At 32.8% G+C, this 25,250-nt stretch overlaps 1 protein-coding gene across 3 annotated transcripts in view; it reads right to left on the bottom strand.

Moving 5' to 3' along the window:
- SNX13 (sorting nexin 13) overlaps nucleotides 1-25,250 on the bottom strand; it is a 146,849-nt gene that overhangs the window by 63,496 nt on the left and 58,103 nt on the right. For all 3 annotated transcript variants that reach the window (XM_081283845.1, XM_081283846.1, XM_081283847.1), the window contains exons 5-8: nucleotides 24,183-24,304; nucleotides 3,597-3,718; nucleotides 3,403-3,504; nucleotides 2,258-2,346 (exon numbers count right to left, since the gene is read on the bottom strand). In XM_081283845.1, coding sequence (XP_081139971.1) covers nucleotides 2,258-2,346; nucleotides 3,403-3,504; nucleotides 3,597-3,718; nucleotides 24,183-24,304 — 435 coding nt within the window. The remainder of the gene's footprint in view (nucleotides 1-2,257; nucleotides 2,347-3,402; nucleotides 3,505-3,596; nucleotides 3,719-24,182; nucleotides 24,305-25,250) is intronic.

Genomic DNA, 25,250 nt, shown 5'->3' with positions numbered 1-25,250 from the left:
CAATCCTACTTATTTTTAACAATAACCTCATGTAACAGGGCAGATCTTCATTCACAGTCCTTAGGTGTCAGTTTATTTCTCAAGAATCTGCAGTAGCACGGGCACCACAGCCATCAAGAGGGCAGGGTTTCCTGTTGCATTATAACTGATTCTCTGATTTAATGCCTGTTACATACCATGTACAGTGTTAACCACTAGGTATACAATGATGATACATACAGATAAGGTCCCTGTCCTAAAGGAATTTATAATTCATTTGAGAAAAAGATGTCAATTAAGTAAACACAACAAATGAATTATTACTTTAAAACATGATAAATCCAATGATGAAAAAGAACTATGTACAGCCAACAGTAATAAGGAATTATAAGAGAGTTTAAGATTGGGTGGTTAGGGAGGCTTCTCTGAGGAAATGACATTAAGTGAGATATAAAAAAATAAATACTACTTAGCTAAGAGACTAACAATAATCAATCTGAGCAAAGGGAAAAAATCATATGCAATAGCTTTATAACTGGAGAGGAAAGAGGCCTTTTGGGGAAGAAAGCCAATGTGGCTGGAATGTAACAACTACTGACAAAGATATTATCCTTGACCAAATTTTGGAAGGCTCCTCTGAACCCTCTACCAAATTAGGCCTCAACCTTTGGCCTTCCATGTTTATTCATTACTGTATCACACAGTTTTAGCAAGAATCCTGTCACATACATTTAGCCAGAACTCTCCCACCCTTCACAGCTGATCAAATTCTTCATCCCTGCTCTTGATATTTCACCATCCTGATCTACCTTTAGCAAGAATCCTATTAAGTCCTTTTAAACACAGTCTCCTGCCCATACTACTCTACATCTCTTAGTAACTTTCCATCCACTTATCCCCATTCTGCCCCTGGGATACAAATCCCTATTTGTGTTATTCAGAATTGAGTCCAGTTTTACATGAAAGCCTTTCTTCCTCTATTCCGATAGTTCCTGAATAACATCCATTTTTACCACAATTTACTGCCCAATTTTTGTTTTCTCTGACATTGCACAGCATGGAGGCTAGAGAATAAACAAATGTTATCACACAGGCCTTATAATCCTCTAGAAAGACTCAGGACTTGGAAAAATCGGAGGATGGTCATAGCACTTACTGGGACATAAAAAAAGACTAAATGGCAAAAAGGATATAGAGACAAGAATGATTTCCATTTTGGACATGTAAGTTTAAAAGGTCTGAGTTACTACAGGGGAGATTTTAAATGGACAGCATGTCAGAGTACCCTGGAACTCAAAAGGGAAGTCTTAAGATATAAATTTAACTAATTAGCATATGGATGGCATTTAAAGCCAAAGAATGAATAAGCAAAAGAGGGCCTAGGACTAGAGAACTTTAACATTTAATTAAATTTAAGTAGGAGAGAAGTTCAGACATGTAGATGTGAATCTAGTAATAGACATGCCAAGTATTTACCACCTTTGATATGACTGCTCCCCCAAATTGGCCTTACCATATATTAGTTAATCTATCACACTGTTCCATCAAAACTTAGTAGTTTCTACTCACTTCACATTAAATATCTTTAAAATACCTGACAAGTACACTGAATTCGAGCTAGATGATATGAGGAAACTGGGATTACAATAACATACATGTATTTTTAAAACATGCTTTAGAAATTGGTATCCAGTCCAATCCAATCCAATCCAATCCACAGGAGGAAAGACTAACAAGATTATGATTTTCAGGAAAATTCAATATTTTAATTTTACCCATGCAACCAGGATAAGGTCTTAAATAAGTAGCATTTCTTAATCATAACCAGAAGACAAAGCCAAATGTTATTCCTTTATGCTTACACACAAGAGTTTTACTCCAAAGACTTTCATTACAGGAATAGAATCCCTACTGTTCTCATCTTTAATGAAAATTAAAATTTTAGCTGCTCAGTTCTATTTGAATTTTCTGTCCAGAAATGTTCTTTTTATCTTGTCTACCTTAGGTAAAGCTATAGAGTACTGAAAATTTTTAAGAATTTACCCTTGTTATAACCCAAAATCCAAGCACCTAACTTAGGAAGTTAACAAAGCATTGGACAGGGACTTCGGGGGAATTGGGAAAAGGTCCCCAAGACCCTATCAGGGAATCTGAGTCAAAACCTTTTCTGGGTCTTCAATAATGTTTAAGAATTTAACTGGGTCTTGAGACCAAAAATTTTGAGAACTACTGTTCTAAGTTTCTTTACATTCATTATTTGGTATGAGTTTACGCTTACCCTGACAAAGTATCGCATGATCTTGTTCTGGAAATCTCCAGGAGGTAGCAATAAATATAATAAGACCTCACACAAATCTCTTAGGAATCCTAAAAATAGAAAAGGTAGCTATAATAACATTAGAAAACCTAAAATCTCCAGCTGCTCTTAATATAAGACACACAAAAAAGGTAGAAATAAGCATTCCCTAGCTGTACTGACTTACTCTTTTAGTAATTAGTACACATCAGCATTTATTAAAATTTACTTCATTGTTCTTCAAATACTATTTAGTAACCAAATTAAAATTTCTCTAATTCTGTTCAGTTTTAGACAATTTATTGAATCACACGAGAAACTTGAATTATTAAATTTTTCTCCAAAAGAGATGCAGAACACGTTCTTCTATTCTGATTTAAGTGAGCTCAACTTCCGTAAAATATTGTATGTCATACTACTTCTTAGATTTAGCTATTATTTCATAATAGTGTGAATGAACTGGCAAGTAAAAGCTAAATTATATAATACATGTAAAAAGGGAAGAAGAAAAAGGGGGAAAGAAGAAAGGCAAAGGGAAAAAAAGATTAGCACGTTTTCAAAAATCTAAGAAAATAATTTATTATTTATTAAGAAAAACAAATTACATTTTTTTCCCTATGGTTGTTCCTATCTGACACTTCCTGGGAATAAAATTAAATGGACAATATTGTTAATTTTTTAATGTGCTAATTTGCAAATATTTAATTGTAAAATTCAAAAATGAACTAAAACGTCTCTGGACTAATCTGTCACAAAGAAAAGGCATGTTCACTTGAATTTATAAATCTCATCTAAAATCATCTATAATGATTTCATTTATACTGATTTTGTTTATAATGATTTATAATGATTTCCTTAGAAAATATTTTAGGGTAACAGATAATAATCTTACTATAGTTCATAAAATAAAACATTTAATTTTAAACGTTTGTGCTGTTATATTTAAAAAAGACAACACATGAATTTTTAAATGGATGAAAAAAGAATGTAGAAACAACTTGTAGAGTTAAAATGAACAGTGTCTTCACTATTCTACCTGTGTACGAATAATTTTACCCTTAAATTTGTTCTGATAATTTGTCTTTAAACAGTTACTGTACTTAAAAGAATTATATTAAAAGGAAAACCTTCTTCATCTTTGGGAGAAGTGCACACTAGGTCACGGCAAACTTCCTTCTCCATTTCAACTTCAACTTCGAAGAAGGTATCTATAAGATCTTCTGCTGTGCCTGGAAGAAGGGAAGAAACAATATAAAATGTAGAAGATGAAAAAGAAAACAGAGTTTTAAATCCTAATTTTCGAATGGAACAAAGACATTACCTTTTACTTGATCGTCTTTCTCTGTTATTCTCTGTTGAGCCTTTCTGAATACTCGTAGGTGTGTGCCAAAATCATCTACAATGCGTGTAGTAAAATAAGGTTGCCAGTCTATTTCTTTTGACCTTTTAGAAAACAATTATATAAAAGCAATATATAAATGCTTTACCAAAAAAAATGAGCTCATTTTAATGACTGATACACATTATTATCACAGACTTCAAATTTATACTGAAATTTTAATTATTTTTCATTTGGTCCCCATTTTACAAGACCCAAAGTATATCAAATTTACTTCATTAAGTCTTCTAATGATATTATTTGAATTATTTTATGTGTCAAAGCTTAAAAATACTATTTACTTCATTAAAATATGAAAAGAAATTATTTTTTTCCAGTTAAATCTGAAATGAGTTTGACCACAGTATATCACACAATTTCTCAATCCAGACACAAGAATGCATAAGGGATACATAATATTTTTGTTTGCTTTTAAAAGAGTGTTACAAACATTTCTTGGTTTCTTTTGAACCTGTCTGAATTCTCCATATTGTTTCTTTTAGTTATATAATCCAAACTCTTGCCTCTGATCTTATTTCTATTTGCATAAGCTAGCACTTAAAAACATAACCACTAGAAATAACTCATCACAGAAAAATGAGGGACTTAAAAGAATTAAGTAAAGTACTACATAAAAGCCTTTCGAATACTTGTAAAATAAGTGATGACTCATTTTATAAAGTACTTTAATCTCAAAACAACGGAACTCAAGACACTGCTAATTCACCACACCAGTGAGAGGTTATTTTAAAAAGATAATATAATACAATTACATCTCTCTCTGGATAGAATATTTTTAAATAAGCATTTTTTCAATGTTGTTTTTTTCTGAAAGTAGTAGTAAAATAACTTCCCCATTTCAGGAACATATCAAGTAGATAAAAGAAGCATATTCATGGAGATGTTGGGTACTGTGAGAAACCAGAGGAGTACAAAATAATTCATTATCATAATTACCAACACAAGGATAATAAAGTACTAGTGAAAAAGTTGACTTGATTACAGTCACTTTTCGAAAGGAAGCTTTAAAGAGTGATAATGGGATTAAGGAAAAAAGGGAGGGGTATTTTCAATTAAAAACACTGTTATTAATATTCATATACTATTTTAAAATAACAAATATGATTTATTGCATATATGAACAGAAAAAATAAATTCTAAATACATGAACAGCAAAACAAATTAACACTGAAAACTATGCATTTTAGTATTATCTTTGACGGAAGATTAACATTATTTGAAGAGCCACACATATAGGCATATAAATAAACTTGGTAATAATATTCAGCCTCAAAATAAAAATCTAAAAAACTTTAACTAGCAGTTGTTTCTAGAGTCCTTTTCCCCCGTTTAAAAAAAAAAAAGTCAAAATTTCTGTGAATACCTTTCAAAAATATTTAAATAAATATTTACTCAGTCATCAATACTTCAACATTTTATAGAAATAGAATTTATTGAGCATAGTCCATTAGCTCATTTAATCCATATAAGGCTCATTCTAACAAATTTAAGAACTAAAGAAATTAAATGAAAGAAAACAGAATATATAATATTCCAAGTTATATCTGTTCTATTTCATGATGCACTATTATTTATTTAATTTACTGAATTTTTTTCAAACAAAATAAAATATACCAATTTTAGAAGCCTCTAGATAAACCCATCTTGATTCATTATAGAGGACATAATGACATTTAAAATGAACAAAATCCTCAAGAAATGCAAATATATTCAAATTATTTTAAATATTAAGCATTAATTTCTATTTTAATACAGAAACATGATGAGAGTAGGAAAAAGGAAAAACAATATTCGATATCTCTACTCAACATCACTATTTTCCACTGCTTGACTTTCTTCCAAGACTACATGAAAATCCAAAAATCTCAACTCAAAGGAACTTCTTTGTATTAGTAAGAACAACAATAGTACACAGTTTCCCATTAATAAAGAATATACACTAAAGAGTTCTAATAATATTTGTCTAACAAAATTAGAAAATATTTTGAAGACTGTGAAGTACTAAATTATGATGTATAATATGCAAGAAAAGTCATTGACTGTGACTAAAAGCTCATTTAATTATGTAATAGCCACATTTCCTTCTATAACATTGCTTTTTATTGAAACTCTTAATAGCAATTATTCTTAAATTATGCTCATAAAGTTTCTTCCACTTTTAATTAATTAATTAATTAATTAATTTAGGTGTAGATGGACACAACACAATGCCTTTATTTTTATGTGGTGCTGAGGATCGAACCCAGGTCCTGCCTGTGGTAGGCAAGCACTCTACCGCTAAGCCACAATTCCAGCCCTGTTTCTTCCACTTTTTAAAAAATATTCCATCCATCACATGGCACCAATTCTAGTAAAAACACATGGGCTATTCAAAAAACGTATTACTGATGCTTTCATTTAATTATTATTTATAAGCTGTAATTTCTCACATTTAAAAATAAAGATGTATTTCTTATATGACCAAAAAAAATACTGATCTAATTAATCTGACCAAAAAAATAAAATAAAATTTACGTTAATACCCTGAAGCTTATATATCTTGCCAAATTATTTCAAGAAAGAATTAAAAGGCTAACTGGAAGTCAAACAAGCTATGAAGTTTTAACTGAAGCACAAAAGCAAAACCAAACCAGAAACTATACTTTTCTCTGACCATAAATTTTGCACGCCCCCTCTCTAACATCACCATCCTACTCCTTGCCACTATCCTACCTCTAGGTCTCCCAACTCCACTTATCTCCCCCTCCATCCCATTTTCTATAGAGCAGCCAAATTTATATTGTAAAAAGTATATGCATAGAGACCGGAGGAGGAAGCAGCCCGGCGCCAGCCAAGCCAGACCGGAGGAGGAAGCCCGGCCCCGCCCCGTGTGCTAGTCCAGAGGAAGCCCATTTACCCTTAAAACCCATCAAAGGGGGTGTGGCTACCAGCACGGTTCTGCCGCTGATCCAGGTACCCGATTTCCAACTCCCCCAACCTTAGCTGCGATAACTCAAAATGTTTCCCACAAGCTTTTGGGGGTTGTAGCTATCAACGCAAAACAACAACTGTACAGGCACTTGGTTTCTACCTCAGAGACTAGAGTAGGGAAGATACAGGTGGAAGCTCATTTCCTTTCACACTGGCTATACCCACCACCCTGAATACAGAGGCTCAAGCTAGGAATAGACAACGCCACCTACTGGAAGCAAGGAAAACAGTGTTCTGAGGGACTTTTTTTTTCTCTTTCTTTCTCTCTTTTCTTCTCTCTCTTCCACAACTTCAACATATGTGAAACCAAGAACTGTGCATGAACAACTGAATTACCAAAGTAATATAATATAGAGGAAATGCATATATCCCACCTTTCCCCCATTTTTTCTTTATTTCTATCTTACTTTCCTTTTCCTTCTCTCATTTCTCTTTTCTTCCTTGTTATTTTTTGTTCTTTTTTTTCATTTGTATTCTCTCTATCCCACTTTCAATCTCCTAACTTTTGCTATCTATACATAGGGTAACTATCTAAATACAAATAGGAGGTTGAGTCTACACATTCTTCCATAAATTATCAGTCTATTGGTTAGAGTTCTCCAAAGGTGCTAAGTTAGTTTAACCTCATACCCTCACTCTTTTCCCTCTAAGTATAACATCCTTCGTCTGAAATTAAGTTTTCTATATGCCACCAGATATGGTATGCCTTTTATGAAATTAATGAATATATTCTTAAGTAATAATTAAAACCCAATATCTATAGACTTAGAATCTAACTATAAATGTATTAATAATGAAAACTTGTGCTTAGATGATGTACTGTTGATATTGGGAACTGTTAACATTGTCTTTCTCTGCAAAAGAGGGATTTTGGAGCTATACAAGAACAATACAAATATATAAGGGGAAAAACATTAACACAACAGTTTCACAAAGCTAGAAAGAATCATGAGCAGTATGAAAAGACAAGGAAAGAAAGGACCACAAACAATACAGGTCAATTCAACATTAGATGAGGTAATATCTGCAGCTGATGGAATATCAGACAAAGAGTTCAGGATATACATCTTCAGATGATCTGGAGTCTCAAGGAAGACATTATACAGCAAATTCAGACAATGAAAGATCACTTTGACAATGAATTACATAAACAAATCCAAGAAGCAAAAGATCAACTCTATAGGGAGATAGAGGATATAAAAAACAAACAGAAATCCTGGAAACGCAGGAAACAATAAACCAAATTAAAAACTCAAATGAGAGTATTACCAGCAGAGTAGAACAATTAGAAGATAGAACTTCAGACAACAAAGAAAGTTTTTCAACTTGAAAAGAACATAGACAGCTCAGCGAGAATGTTAAGAAATCATGAGCAGAACATCCAAGAATTATGGGATAGCATAAAGAAACCAAACCTAAGAGTTATTGGGATACAAGAGGGTATAGAGGTCCAAACCAAGGAAATGAGCAATCTATTCAATCAAATAATACTAGAAAACTTCCCAGACTTAAAGAATGAAAAAGAAATCCAAATACTAGAAGCCTACAGGACACCGAATGTACAAAATCATAAGAGATCCATACCAAGACACATAATAATGAAGATGTCCAATACAGAATAAGGAGAGAATCTTAAAAGCCACAAGAGAGAGGAAGCAGATTACATTTAGGGGTAAGCCAATCAGGATAACTGCTGATCTTTCAACACAGACTGTGAAAGCTAGAAGATCCTGGAACAACATATTTCAAATGCTAAAAGAAAAAGGGTTCCAACCAAGAATCATGTATCCAGCGAAATTAAGCTTCAGGATTGAAGATGAAATAAAAATCTTCCACGATAAACAAAAGTTAAAAGAATTTGCAGCTAGAAAACCAGCTCTTCAAAACATCCTTGGCAAAGCATTACAGCAAGAGGAAATGAAAAATAACAATGAAAACCAACAGCGGGAGATAGTACAGTAAAGGAAAAACTAATCATAGAGGAAAACCAAATCATGTTAAGTAACATACATAATCAAATATAGCTGGAAATACAAACCATATCTTAATAGTAACCCTAAATGTTAATGGCTTAAATGCACCAATCAAAAGACATAGGCTAGTAGAATGGATTAAAAAAAAAAAAGATCCAAAAATATGCTGCCTACAGGAGACTCATCTGATAGGAAAAGACATACACAGACTGAAGGTGAAAGGTTGGGAAAAATCATATCACTCATACGGACCCCAGAAAAAAGCAGGGGTGTCCATACTTGTATCAAACAAAATAGACATCAAGCCATAGTTAATCATAAGGGATAAACAAGGATACTACATACTGCTCAAGGGAACCATACACCAACAAGACTTGACAATCATTAATATATATGCCCCAAACAATGGTGCAGCTTCGTTCATCAAACAAACTCTTCTCAAGTTCAAGAGTCAAATAGACCACAACACAATAATCATGGGAGATTTTAACACACCTCTCTCACCACTGGACAGATCTTCCAAACAAAAGTTGAATAAAGAAACCACAGAGCTCAATAATACAATTAATAATTTAGACTTAATTGATATATGCAGAATATACCACCCAACATCAAGCGGATACACTTTCTTCTCAGCAGCACATGGATCCTTCTAAAAAATAGACCATATATTATGTCACAGGGCAAATCTTAGCAATTACAAAGGAGTAGAGATACTACCATGCATTTTATCTGATCATTATGGAATGAAATTGGAAATCAATAATAAAATGAGAAAGGAAAAATCCTACATCACATGGAGATTAAACAATATGCTACTGAATGAACAAAGGGTTACAGAAGACATCAAAGAGGAAATTAAAAAATTCTTAGAGGTAAATGAAAACTCAGACACAACATAACGAAATCTCTGGGACACTATGAAAGCAGTATTAAGAGGAAAATTCATTTCATGGAGTTCATTCCTTAAAAGAAGGAAAAGCCAACAAATAAATGACCTCACACTACACCTCAAAGCCTTAGAAAAAGAAGAACAAATCAGCAGAAAATACAGTAGAAGGCAAGAAATAATTAGAGCTGAAATCAATGAAATTGAAACAAAAGAAACAATCGAAAAAAATGACAAAACTAAAAGTTGGTTCTTTGAAAAAATAAATAAGATTGATAGACCACTAGCCACGCTAACAAAGAGAAGAAGAGAGAGAACCCAAATTACTAGCGTACAGGATGAAAAAGGCAACATCACAACAGACAATTCAGAAATACAGAGGATAATTAGAAATTATTTTGAAACCCTATACTCTAATAAAATAGAAGATAGTGAAGGCATCGATAAATTCCTTAAGACATATGAACTACCCAGATTGAGTTAGGATGATATAAACAACCTAAACAGACCAATATCAAGTAAGGAAACAGAAGAAGCCATCAAAAGACTACCAACCAAGAAAAGCCCAGGACCGGATGGATATACAGCAGAGTTTTACAAGAACTTTAAAGAAGAATTAATACCAATACTCTACAATCTATTTCAGGAGATAGAAAAAGAGGGAGAACTTCCAAATTCATTCTATGACGCCAATATCACCCTGATTCCCAAACCAGATAAAGACACCTCAAAGAAAGAAAACTACAGACCAATATCCCTAATGAATTTAGATGCAAAAATCCTTAATAAAATTCTGGCAAATCGGATACATAAACATAACAAAAAGATCGTGCACCATGATCAAGTAGGATTCATCCCTGGGATGCAAGGCTGGTTCAATATATGGAAATCAATAAACATTATTCACCACATCAATAGACTTAAAGATAAGAACCATATGATCACCTCGATAGATGCAGAAAAAGCATTCGACAAAGTACAGAACCCCTTTATGTTCAAAACACTAGAAAAACTAGGGATAACAGGAACTTACCTCAACATTGTAAAAGCTATATATGCTAAGCCTCAGGCTAGCATCATTCTAAATGAAGAGAAACTGAAGGCATTCCCTCTAAAATCTGGAACAAGACAGGGATGCCCTCTCTCACCACTTCTATTCAATATAGTTCTTGAAATACTGGCAACAGCAATTAGACAGACGAAAGAAATTAAAGGCATTAAGACAGGAAAAGAAGAACTTAAATTATCACTATTTGCGGATGATATGATCCTATAACTAGAAGACACAAAAGGGTCTACAAAGAAACTACTAGAGCTAATAAATGAATTCAGCAAAGTGGCAGGATATAAAATCAACATGCATAAATCAATGGCATTCCTGTATATCAGCGACAAATCTTCTGAACTAGAAATGAGTAAAAGCACCCCATTCACAATATCCTCAAAAAAAATAAAATAAAATACTTGGGAATCAACCTAACAAAAGAGGTGAAAGACTTATACAATGAGAACTACAGAACCCTAAAGAGAGAAATAGAAGAAGATCTTAGAAGATGAAAAAAATATACCCTGTTCATGGATAGGCAGAACTAACATCATCAAAATAGCGATATTACCAAAAGTTCTCTATAGGTTCAATGCAATGCCAATCAAAATCCCAACGGCGTTTCTTATAGAAATAGATAAAGCAATCATGAAATTCATATGGAAAAACAAAAGACCCACAATAGCAAAAGCAATTCTAAGCAGGAAGAGTGAATCAGGAGGTATAGCAATAGCAGATTTCAAACTATATTACAGAGCAATAGTGACAAAAACAGCATGGTACTGGTACCAAAACAGGCGGGTGGACCAATGGTACAGAATAGAGGACACAGAAACCAATCCACAAAATTACAACTATCTTACATTTGATAAAGGGGCTAAAAGCATGCAATGGAGGAAGGATAGCATCTTCAACAAATGGTGCTGGGAAAACTGGAAATCCATATGCAACAAAATGAAACTGAATCCCTTTCTCTCAACATGCACAAAAGTTAACTCAAAATGGATCAAGGAGCTAGATATCAAATCAGAGACTCTGCGTCTGATAAAAGAAAACGTTGGCTCCAATCTACATATTGTGGGGTTGGGCTCCAAATTCCTTAATAGGACACCCATAGCACAAGAGTTAAAAACAAGAATCAACAAATGGGACTTACTCAAACTAAAAAGTTTTTTTTCTCAGCAAGAGAAACAATAAGAGAGGTAAATAGAGAGCCTACATCCTGGGAACAAATCTTTACTTCTCACACTTCAGATAGAGCCCTAATATCCAGAGTATACAAAGAACTCAAAAAATTAAGCAATAAGAAAACAAATAACCCAATCAACAAATGGGCCAAGGACCTGAACAGACACTTCTCAGAGGAGGATATACAATCAATCAACAAGTACATGAAAAAATGCTCACCATCTCTAGCAGTTAGGGAAATGCAAATCAAAACCACCCTAAGATACCATCTCACTGCAGTGAGATGCAAATCAAAACCACCCTAAGATACCATCTCACAACAACAAGTGCTGGCGAGGATGTGGGGAAAAGGGTACACTTGTACATTGCTGGTGGGACTGCAAATTGGTGCGGCCAATTTGGAAAGCAGTATGGAGATTCCTGGGAAAGCTGGGAATGGAACCACCATTTGACCCTGCTATTGCCTTTCTCGGACTATTCCCTGAAGACCTTAAAAGAGCATACTATAGGGATACTGCTACATCGTTGTTCATAGAAGCACAATTCACAATAGCTAGACTGTGGAACCAACTTAGATGCCCTTCAATAGATGAATGAATTAAAAAATGTGGCATTTATACACAATGGAGTATTATTCAGCACTAAAAAATGACAAAATCATGGAATTTGCAGGGAAATGGATGGCATTAGAGCAGATTAAGCTAAGTGAAGCTAGCCAATCCCTAAAAAACAAATACCAAATGTCTTCTTTGATATAATGAGAGCAACTAAGAACAGAGCAGGGAGGAAGAGCAGGAAGAAAAGATTAACATTAAACAGAGACATGAGGTGGGAGGGAAAGGGAGAGAAAAGGGAAATTGCATGGAAATGGAGGGAGACCCTCAGTGTTATACAAAATTACATATAAGAGGTTGTGAGGGGAATGGGATAATAAACAAGGAGGGAAATGAATTACAGTAGATGGGGTAGAGAGAGAAGATGGGAGGGGAGAGGAGGGGGGATAGTAGAGGATAGGAAAGATAGCAGAATACAACAGTCACTAGTATGGCAATATGTAAAAACATGGATGTGTAACCGATGTGATTCTGCAATCTGTATTTGGGGTAAAAATGGGAGTTCATAACCCAGTTGAATCTAATGTATGAAATATGATATGTCAAGAGCTTTGTAATGTTTTGAACAACGAATAAAAAAAAAGTATATGCACAAAATGAGAGCTTTAAAAACTTTTTAATACATTCTCAGGGCTAAGCATGAATACATTCTCTCAGATCATGAACACCTACATCCTGCTTATTTCCTCTTCATCATCTAGTTCACCCTAGTCCTTTCTGTCTATAGACCCAAATTTTGGGTTTTTTGTTTGTTTTTTCTCCACTTCTCAAACTCAAATGAGCCCCTTCTTACCTAAGTGCCGCTAGACAGATTATTTTCTCTACCAAGTTTGCTCAACCTTACTCATCTCCACATATTTTTTCTCTCTTATATCCCACCAACATTCACTTGAAAAATCCAACTATACTTCCATGATCATCTGAAATGTCACTTACCCATGGCAGCCTTCATTGGCACCCACCCTCTCCACTATTCCCTCAAAATAGTCCTGGTTCTCTGGTTATATATTTAAATAACACCATACTTTCCACTTTACATAGAACTAACAACCTGCAGTTAACACTTTCACTGTTAAATGTGAAAATATCAAAGACAGAAGATCTTGTTTTATTAAACTATGACTGTTTTATTCATAGTTATACCCCTAAGTGCTAAGTAACATGAACACTAGAAGCACTTGATGCATACTGATTTACTATTCTGCTTACAAGGCCAGAGCACTATTAATAAGTGCTTGGAGAGGACAACATGAGGTATGCAGGCATCCGTACTCCTAAAGTTCTAAAATAACACATGAACTGAGAAGATCTTTTTGCCCCCAAATTACTTAAATGTCTAAAAGGCAAGGAATGTCACAAATATGTGAACTGAAACTGGGATTTCACAAATTGCCTCACTTGTTCCAGCTATTCTAAGGTTTACAAATTACCACTAGTAATATACCAACAAAATCAAATATTTCCAGAAATTGCATCATACTACAACAGATGTCTTTGATTTGAATAAAAGACCCACCAAGTCATTATCTATGAAATTCTGCAAGACACATCACTTCTCAGGATTTTTTCCTCTAAGGACACCTATGGCTTTCTATGTATGATCATATTAAATAACACAATAAGCACACACACAAGCATACAGAGTGATAGAAAACTGGTAATTGTTTAGTAGGTGAATTTAAATATTTGATCAAAAGAGTCTTGAATACATTTCATTCTAACCTATATAAATCTTTCAATGAGGACTAAGAAGGTTTCTTTGATTAAGGTTCTGCTGATCAGTGCTAACACATCACACATCTTGAATAAACCTCAAACTACCACACGGTGAGGGGGGGTGGTGGGGGCGCCTGACAAATCTGAAGGCAGGTCTTTTAAGATTTTTTCTCAATGTTTCATAGTTGTCTTTTCCACACTTAATCAACTATATTTTTTTTTTTTTAAAGAGAGAGTGAGGGAAGAGAGAATTTTAAATATTTATTTTTAGTTTTTGGCGGACACAACATCTTTGGGTTTTTTTTTTTTTTTTTGTATGTGGTGCTGAGGATGGAACCCGGGCCGCACGCATGCCAGGCAAGCGCGCTACCGCTTGAGCCACATCCCCAGCCCTCAACTATAATCTTCAATTAGCTCCGAGTAGTTCCAAACCAAGTAAATTTCGTTTCAATAGAAACTACCCTGCCGTACTCATCTTTCTCCAAGCTAAGTTAGGAGTTAAACTATATGATTATAATTAAAAAGCATAAGTGGGATGTACAAGCTCAGAAACAAATACAACTTTTAATGTGCTTCACTATCTTTCTCCTCTAAATCACCAATGAATATAGTCATAACATGGACTAACTGTTAAGACTTTCTTGGAAGTGGAGCACAGGCATGACACAAAACAGCTTTTATAAGCTTAAAACCTAAAAAACCTTAAAACCTAAAAAATGGGAACAGAAGTGGACAGAAATAATAGCAAGAAGTCATTCAACCTAGCCTTAATGGTAGGGTTATCAGTCAGTATATAATACAAAGAGACAGGAGAATACTGGCTAAGAATCTATTAAGAGAGCTTCCACCTCAGTAGTACAGAATTAGTACTATTGCAAAAAACTGCTTAAAATTTTGCTGAAGAGAACCACACACAGAAACGAGTAGAGATTAAGCTATGTGTCTTAATTTAAAGATGCTTCATTAAAGAAGCTACATTTAAATCTTGATGAATGAGTAGTATTTATATGGGAGAGGAACAGATACAGAAATGAACAAAAGAAAGGAATGAGCATGGTATACATATGCAAGTGTCATCTTGTAGACTTGCCTGACCAGAGAAGAGGGTGACCGTTTGGCAGTAAAGGCAATCTTCACATTCATGGCAGAATACTTTCCTGGAAAAGGTGCCTTATGTCAAAATGATAAAAATCAAAGCTGTTTTTCTCATAGAAACAATCCTATAAGAAATGCTATATTAAAAAAAAAAAAAAAAAAGAAATGCTATATTCCCGAAGCCACATTACTTTGTCACAGAAGTGACAATACATTAAGGCCTTATTTAAAAAAGTAAGAACAGCATACTATACTGCATATTGCATAATGAGTATGTATACACACACACACACACAAAGAATATTAGTATTTTTTGTAATTGAAAACCATCAAGAAATAAAGAAATACATGTACACATGGAGGGAGGTGGGAAAGGTATATCAATAACATCAAAATAATAAATCATATAAAATTAATATGTATTCATCTTCTATATAAGATCATTATCTTCTATGCAAAAAAAAAGAAACAAAAAGTTCAAATGATTAATATAATGTAATTCCTAGTTTTTCTAGGGAGATTTTAACAAATATCTTTGGGGAGCTCTAGAAAAAAGTTTTATTCCATTAGAGAACTTTTTGATCAACAGACAATTTTGTTGAGAGAGAAAAGTAGGTTGCTCATCTGTGAAAGAAATTAATTCTTTCTTCTTGAAGCCACTGAAATCTTGAGCCACTCAATCAGATTCTAATTCTCCTTCATAATTCACTGTTTGAAAAAATACACATATTAAAATACATAAATACTTGTTTGTATCCTTCAAAACTCCTTAAAAAGACTACTTTTGTACAGTGTTAAGAGCTCAACCTGAAACTGAATTTGGGCAAAAATATTTAATGGCACAGAATTGTAAGTTTGAACCTAAATCTACTAAGTCAATTTTCCCTTCTGCCTCAATTCATTCAAAAATATATGCTACTATATATCTATCAAGAACACATGTCAGGGCTGGGGCTGGGGCTCAGTGGTATAGCACTCACTTAGCATGCGTGAGGCACTGGGTTTGATCCTCAGTACCACATTTAAAAAAATGATAATAATAATAATAAAATAAAGATATTGTGCCCACCTATAACTAAAGAATTAAAAAATGTTTTAAAAAATAACATGTCTTCCCTTTTATCATCTACTTTAGAATTTAGTTATCAATACTGATTAAAATAATTTGATTTTTTATCACAAACTTCCATAAATTTATATTAAATTTACCTTTACTTCCTAACTTCTCTTCCAAGTAAAATTTACTTATTTTTCCCTCAAAAATACATGAAAACTACTTCTCTAATAAGACGTATATTAGCAACCACACAAGGAGACATGTCTCATAATTCGTGGCTACAAATCTATCTACCCCTTTTGCATGACTAACCCAACTCCCAGTGCTGAAGTGGAAGAAATAAAACAAAAACTCTTTTTTTATTCATTTCCAGCAAATCCATACTAATAATTAAAACCAACAAGAAAGTTTAAGATAGTAGACTTAATAGCAGCACAGATTCATTGTATTTTCACTATTCTATTAAAAAATAACAGTAGGTTGGTTAATAAATTTTTTAAGTTTATAATAGAGAAGATTTTTAATCATTAAGAAAAGATCTGACTAGAAAATGTCTTTTTATGTTTGAAGTCAGGCAAATTTCTGACCAAATACAAATATATTAAAAGACTCAAATAAACTTTATTATCCTATTCTTCAGACTTTGGTTATGGTTTGGATAAGAGATGTCCCCAGAAAGCTTTTGAGTGAGACAATGCAAGAATGTTCAGAGGTGAAGTGATCAGATTATGAGAGCTATAATTTAACCAGTAAATTTAATCCACGTGATGAATTCACAACCTGAAAGGACTACTATACTGGGTGGTAACTACAGACAGGAAGGGTATGACTGGAGGAAGTAATTCACTAGGGGCATACTTTTGGGATTTATATTTTGTCACTGGCACCTCACACTCTCTCTGCTTCTTGGCTGCCATGAGTTGAGCAGCTTTCCTCTGGGCTACACTTTGTACCTAGAGCAATAGAGTTAGCTAACCATGTACTGAACCTCTGAAGCCATGAACACAAAATAAACTGTTCTTTTTGTCTAGTATTTTGGACACAGTGACAAAAAACTAACATACTCCTACTCTAAAACAACTGATCAGAGATTGATCCCCGCCAAATTAACAGGACTTAACAATCCCACACAAGATTAGAAAATGATATACTTAGAAAATAACAGACTAAATGGTATTCAAAATGTGGACTATAGTGAAGTGTTATTGTGTGTTTCAGGAGATATGACAGAAAACAAGTAAATCTTGTTTAATCTTGACCAGAGAATCTTAGTATTTTAAAATAAAAAGAAATTTCAAATAGTTACCTCAAGTTCCTATAATAACAGAGCCACACCAAAACACTACATGTTCTAGGTTACATAGTAGCACCAAGGTTTTGTTAAATCAGGGTTCCTAACTTTCAAATCAGTGTTCTGTCTATTCCACCTAAACAAAGAAACAAAACTTCTTATTTATAAAAGTCATAAATAAATGGATGGAAACAGAAAAAGACTTAGGCATGTAGATTTAAGCAACCATATTAAAGGAAATGATATTTAGTGAACTATCACACTGCTTAAGTCCAGTTCTACATTCTGTGTTCTAACACTTCAAAGAAGTCAAAGATTCAGGTGTTTTGATGACTTGGACATCATGAACAAATTATAGAGGCACACACATGAAGCACAGTCACCTTTTCAAGGGTTGAGCACAAAGAACAAAAGCTGGAAGTCTTAACCAAGCCTCTGGAATAGAGAAAAAAGTAATCTTGGACTAAGGATGCATTCTTCTATGGTATAATATTAAAGTACTAAAAAATTAAACTCATGATGTTAGTCATTTTAATAAACAAGAATTTTAGTAAGATTTCCCTAACAAATGAAACATTCAGATCCAACCAACATGTATATAAAATTCTACCAAAAATTAATATGGAAGTCACAAATGGGAATTCCATAAGGATTTTTGAATATTCACTATTCTGTCATCTACAAAGCAAGATATTAAGCATTAGTTTCAAAATCACTTCCCCCAAAATAGACAGTGGCTGCCTACACAAAACAGACAGTGACTGCCAACACAAAACGTCTTAAGAATAGTTGAAAGAACAATTCTTATGTTCACAAGAATACAAAGAAAAGAGAAAGAGGCAATAAATTTTTTTAAAGGCATCTTAAACTATCTGTATTGCTGATGTTTTTATCTATCTCTGGCTAAAAAGTAATAAATTTTATAAAATGTAATTCCTTATCATATTTCCTGAATTAGCTAAACTCAGCCATAAACCCACAATCCAAACGTCACTATTAATATTTTAGTGTACTTCCTTTTCATTTCTTAAATATAGATACTCACAAATTTTATAAAATTTTATAGTATATACCATACACTACTTTCTATGATTTTCAATCCAATATATTTCCTATAAATTTAACAATACATTTCTTAAGTGTTTTTACATATCTATCTATTTATTTCTTTACTTATTTATTTTTGTGGTGCTAAGGATCAAACATTGGGCCTTGTTCATGCCAAGCAAGCACTGTACCACCAAGCGACATTCCCAATTCTTAAATGTTTTAATGGCCCCAAACTGTGTATTCTTGGACTTGATAAACTTTTTCTTAACAGGACAAATAACAATTTTAGGCCAAATCATCTGTCCACAAATTTTGCAGGCCAAATCATCTGTCCACACCTAGTCTACTACAATATTACAGCACAAAAACTGCTACTGACAAAATGCAAATGACTGTCCAATAAGCCTGTAGTTTAAAAAAGACAGTAATATACTCAGTAATAAAGTGACAAGTTAACCCAAGTTAAAAATGGAAAAAGGAGTTGAGAAGAAACTTCTCTAAAGCTATACAAATGGCCAATAAGTATATAAATGGATCTTCAATATCACTAGCTATCAGAGAAATACAAATCAAAACTATAATGAAATATTACTTCACCCCACAAAGATGGCTCTAATAATTAAAAAAAAAAAAAAGAGAAAGAGACAGACAGACAATACCACATGTTGACAAGAATATGGAGAAACTAAAACCTTACACATTGATAAGTGAAAATGTTAATAACATGCTTCAACTCTGAAACAGCTTGCATTTCTTAAAAAAATTAAACACTATAATACATAAGTTACACCTCTAGGTATATACCTAAAAGAAATAAAAACATATGTCCACACAAGAATTTGTACACCAATGCTCACAGCAGCATTATTCACAGTATTCCAGAAACAATCCATATGTCTGTCAACTAATAAACAAATGAACAAAGTATGGTCTACCTGTACAATGGAGGATTATTCAAGGATTAAAAAAAAAGAATAAGTATTAATGTTGTAACATGGATGAACCTCAAAAACATGATGCTGAAATGAACCACTCACAAAAGACCACATTACTTTATTCATATAAAATGCCCAAAATAGACAAATTCAGAGATGAAAACCAAAGTAGTTTCCCAGAGCCAGAACCTGGGGGGATACAGAAGTGAATGATATTGGATATATAAGGTTTCTTTGTGAGGTCATTAAAATATTCTTCAATTGATTTGTGAGGTTAAAAATGACAAATATTGCACAACTCTGTGAATACATTAAAAGACCGATTTCAGTAGGTAAAGTGTATGGTTTGTGAATTATATGAATACATAATTATCATCCCCTCATCTATTCTATAGATATAAAAATCAAGTTATTTCCCCTTCTTTTAAATAATTAGATGGCTTCTAATTGTTTTTGGTCTACTGTAACCAATATGACAATAACTATCTTTTGGAGTAATGTCCATTTTAAGATAAGTTTTTTAAATGACAGAGAACATGAAATGGCAAAAGAAGTATAAAACTTAATTGTAAAATACACTATTTAAGTAGTGTTTGTGTTTTAGACAATTCTAGGAATATACCACTTATTTTCATTATTGCTATAGCATAAGGTAGTAAGAGAAAGAGTAAATCTTAAATAACACAAATGTGTTCCTTACACCCATGGGAAAACCCTTCACAAAGAAACAGTAGAATCAGAATCTATCTTCTTTTTGCTAAACTTGGGGTTAAAGGGAGCAGCAATGCAGAGATTTTGTAATTGTATTTCACTCTGAAGAGTAAAAACAAGATTCCTTATTCACTTGAATCTCCTTATGGTTTCTACTACATCATCTTTTTTTTTTAAATCCTCTTAAAACTGTGCTTGTATTATTTTTATTTCATAACATGTCCTTCATTTCTATCTTAATGTATCTATGCTTTAAGGCTATATTTAGCCTCAACCCAAATGAGGTCTCCTTCATCAGTTTCTCTAGTTCACTCTATCTCTACATGACAAATAGTTTTCATTACAACATACATAAGTATTTTATTTCCTCTTCATTTCATGTGCTTTAATTTTGTCTTCTCTGCCAGTCCCTTTCCACATTAAAAAAAGCTAAGATAAGGTCATATGATCTGTCTATATAACCTAGATATTTAGTAAATAATAACAATAATAGCAATATTACTATTCATTGAGTAGTCATTATGGATCAATTGACTGAGGCATAAATTGTTCAAAACGTCATTTATCAGTTTATGATATGATCCCACATCATCTCATTTGTCCCTCAACAACTCTGAGTTTGCTACAATTACTAATGTTATTGTTATTGTTAATGTTATTAACAACAACTCTATAAGGAGATATGGGTTATTATCATCAGAGTTAAAGAATGTATGTGTTTCTCCCATTTCAGGTCACAGAGCTTAATAAGTAACAGAGCTAAAGTTCAAATCCAAGACTTCAGACTAACAGTATAACCTTTATTCCCCACTTCTACACAAAATTTATTACTTAGTTTTATGTTGACATTGTTTATTTCTCAAAATTGATGAATAAATATAAACAAATTTGGTGATTCTAAATCTCTTCTAGATTCACTGGATCATTTAAAAAATCAAATCTAGCTTGGTGTGGTAGCATACACCTGTAATCCCAGTGTCTTGTGAGACTGAGATAGGAGGATTGCAAGTTTGAGGCCAGCCTCGGCAACTTAGTGAGACCCTATCTCAAAAAACAGAAAGGGCTGGTTTATAGTTCAGGTACAGTGTACTAGTTCAATCACCAGTATTATAAAATAAATTAAAAAAAAATTAAAAATCGAACCTATGCAAGTACTCCTTGAGGAGAAAAAAAAAACAACAACATTGTTTTGTGCACATTTTCAGATTTGTAGACCCCTGATTTAAAGCCCTACACAACACTGTAAGTTGGATCAATTGACTGAGGAAGTCAATTGTAAGTTGAATATAAGGGTGACAACATCCTCCTGTCATGCTCCACAGTGCATACAGTATACAAGCACAGAACAAGGATTAGAGAAGGATGTGAAAGATTTTATAAACAAACCTAATTTTCTTAATATTGCCATAGGAAACAGTCATGGAGCTTCTGGTAAATTGGTATATTTGCAGTAATAGAAAAATCCTACATAGGAAAGTCATTCAGAGAAAAAGAAGAAACCAACAATACTTATTAAGTCTTGTTGTATGCTAAGGGATTTACATGATATTGATTTTTAGGCTCAATAAAGTCTTTAAAGTACTTATTATCAGCTTTTATAGTTTGCCAAAAACTTAAGACCAATGGCCAAGCAAATACATAAATTCAGATTAATCCAAAATGGAAATAACCTGGCTTTCCAGATAATCACCTAAATATTACACATGATAGTATAGAAATGTTAGAATGTTATAGAAAATAAGGTAGGGGGCTTAAGACACGAAGTGAGAAGAAAAAAGTACCTATGGGATGAAAAACAGGGAAATCATTGAACTGACGGGAAAAAAAAACAGGAAACAGATGAATAATCTGGATCATAATATATATGATAGAAAATGAGAGAAGGAACACCAGCTATAAAGAACAATCTTATTTCAATTCCAACTCTAATGCACCATGTAACATTAAACTTAACTTTTCTGGACCTCAGCTTCTCTACTTTTGAAATTTTGGTTATTGGATGGCAAAATAACTTAAATTTCTGAATTCCTTCACAATTTTTGCAACACTTTCACATGTGTTATGTTCACTTCATTCCACTGAGCAGTAACTTTGTTTTATTCAACACAGTATCACTAGCATCTGGATGGTACAAATTAGGCTCAAAATATTAATGGAAAGAATAGATAAATTGGATTCTGACAATAATCCAGTGACAAACACAGAACAGGGCATGTATTATTATACTTATTTTATATAAGAAAAACTAAAGTTTAAAGAGTTTAAAATACAGTTAAGTGGTAAAGTCAGAAAACAAACTCAAGTCTTCAAATTACTAGTTCAAATCTCTTTCCAGGTCTAAAATTTCTGACATTTTAATATACTCTTAAGGAGTCAAATACATGAATAAGGAACTCTTATTATTTCTAGTGTTTTGAAAAAAAACTAGGACAGTGCTACTATAGAAAACAATTAATAAAGAAGAGTTCTCTGAAGAAATTTAAAATTCAACATTATGCAAATGAAACAAGATAAAATCTGATTTCTGATCTTCTTTGATCACACCAATTATGTTTTCCATGTTCCATAGTGAGTCTGCATCTATAATTCTGGTAGTCTAAAAACACTTGCTATGAATCATGAGGAAGAAGTACAAAACTCTCTTTATAATTAAGATGATTGTTCAAACCAAAAGTCTTATGCAAGGCTCCCCAATAAGCTCAGATTGAGAAATATATTCTATTCCATCCCTCTACCTGCCTACCCCAATCTAAAGCTTTGGGGTCAGTCAACACAGTTATAGAGGAAAGTTCTGACTGGGCAGCATAAGCTGAAAAATACTTGTGCACATATATCAGAAAACAGTGAGAGCTATCGGACAAAGTTCTATTCTTAAGCACTGTCAGAATCACAAGATTGTATTATAAAAACTTAAGTACAGAGGAAAAGGGGTTGGCTAGAGAATACAATTTTTACCTTTTAAAGAATATACCTCAAGAATACAGTAGGAAAATCAATCTGTATTGGGTAGTAAAATCTTTTAATAATAAAAAAAGTCTTCAAACTCATTCAAACATAAAATCCTTTCAAAACAAAATAATTCTGAAGCATTTTCCCTTTCATATAATGCTACCAATTAAAAAGCCTTAAAAAATAAAAATAAAAGTCATTATTAATTTTAATATATATGAAATGGCACTTTGCCACTAAAAAAGCAAGTAGTTTAAGTATAATACTTTTGCCATATGGAAGCAGTACACAGATGGGTTTTTAAAGTGAGCATTTTAGTATATCTCACAAGAGAAGTTTCTAAGAGGACTTCTGCTAGCAATATCCTGTTAAAGAACAGTTATACTGAAACTACAGTGAGGTATAGCAGTTATACCAAAACTAATTTTTTCCATAACACTCAGATAAAATAAGAGCATCTATGGAAGAGGAGAGAGAAGGTATTTTCAATAAATGGTAAAAGATCTGAAATGCAACCTATGGAGAAGACTATGTATGCAAAAAAAAAAAAAAACTGGCAAAGAGATGGAAAGCACAGCTTAATCAAGACAAACTTTCTATAAAGTCCTCAAGTCTAGGGCAGTTTAAAGGTTGCTGTGGATGGTGGCGCACACCTGTAATCCCAGTGGCTCCGGAGGCTGAGGCAAGAGAATCACAAGTTCAAAGCCAGCCTCAGCAAAAAGCAAGGCGCCAAGTTACTCACTGAGATCCCATGTCTAAATAAAATACAAAATAGGACTGGGGATGTGGCTCAGTGTTTGAGTGCCTCTGAGGTAAATCTCCAATATTCCCACCCATCCCCACTCCCACCCCCTAAAAAAAAAAAAACAGGTTCCAGTTCTATAATCTGGGAGTTACTGCAAAATAATAATCTGTTTTACTTACCTTTTAATTAAAATACCCGCCCCAATTTAAAAGGTATTTTCCCTACTGGAGCAAACAATATATATAAATTTTTCAGCATAAATAAAATGCAGTGACCTTACCTAGTAGCAAACTGAATGAGAGCATTCTGAAGAGTCTGCCTAATTTCAAGAAGAAAAGACTCATCATCACTTAGTGTGTAATACCAATACTGGACATAATCCCTCAAGGAAAACTGGATAACCTGTAAAAAAAAAATATAAATATTAGGGAAAAAAATAAACTTTTAGGATCAACACTGTCTAAAATCCTCCAAAGAAAACTAGATAACCTATAAGAAAACATTCGGAAAAATACAGTATTTTAGAATTTTAAAAATAGCAATGACAAATTAAAAATTAAAATAGTTACCTGCCAATTTATATCTATTCTCTGTATCATAAATTGTGGTAATAAGTACCTGCCTTCATTATGAAAAAAAAATCAACATGCTAAAAAAGCATTTCATAAATTTTAAAGTTATTATGGTATTTCAACTCATCTACTGTCCGAATGTTTCAAAAGCTTAAAACATTATCTGTAGCCAAACTTGTGCAAATTTCGGTAGACAAGAGTTCGTGGAAAAAACAGATTTCTCAATGCTATAATACAACAAAGAGATTTAATCAGTTTGATAAAATGAGATGTGAAATAATGCTCAAAAAATGTTTCTCTAAGATTATATCATGAAATCCACTGCAGGTATAATTTTAAAAAAAAGATACAGGATTAAACTTAGTTCTAAAATAATACATTTGATATAGCCAACCATCTTAGCCCATAAATAGCAAATAATACAATTCAATGTATAATTTTTGCAAGTTAGATAAAATATGGGTTCATTTACAAATAAATGTTAAAAATTTAAAGTACACATTATTTATACTGAATATATAATCAAAAACATCAACAAAAAATATTTTGGGGTAAATAATTTTTTACCTAACTCTAATTTTTGAACATTTTTCAGCCTAACCAGGTATTTACACTTTTTAAAAATAAAACAGAAAAAAAAATCTCATTTACCAAACCCAGTAAGCTTCTTCATCAGGAAAAGTAATACCTTTCAGATTAAAAAATATCAGAAATATCTAATGTTAACAAAATTTTTTCTCTAAATGCAAATTCAATCAAAAAGTTTTCATACTAAC

Source organism: Spermophilus citellus, assembly GCF_964194105.1.
Source record: "Spermophilus citellus genome assembly, chromosome: 3".
Taxonomy (NCBI): Eukaryota; Metazoa; Chordata; class Mammalia; order Rodentia; family Sciuridae; genus Spermophilus; species Spermophilus citellus.
Note: the sequence above shows the minus strand (reverse complement) of the source record. Positions and strands in the feature narration are given on the sequence as shown.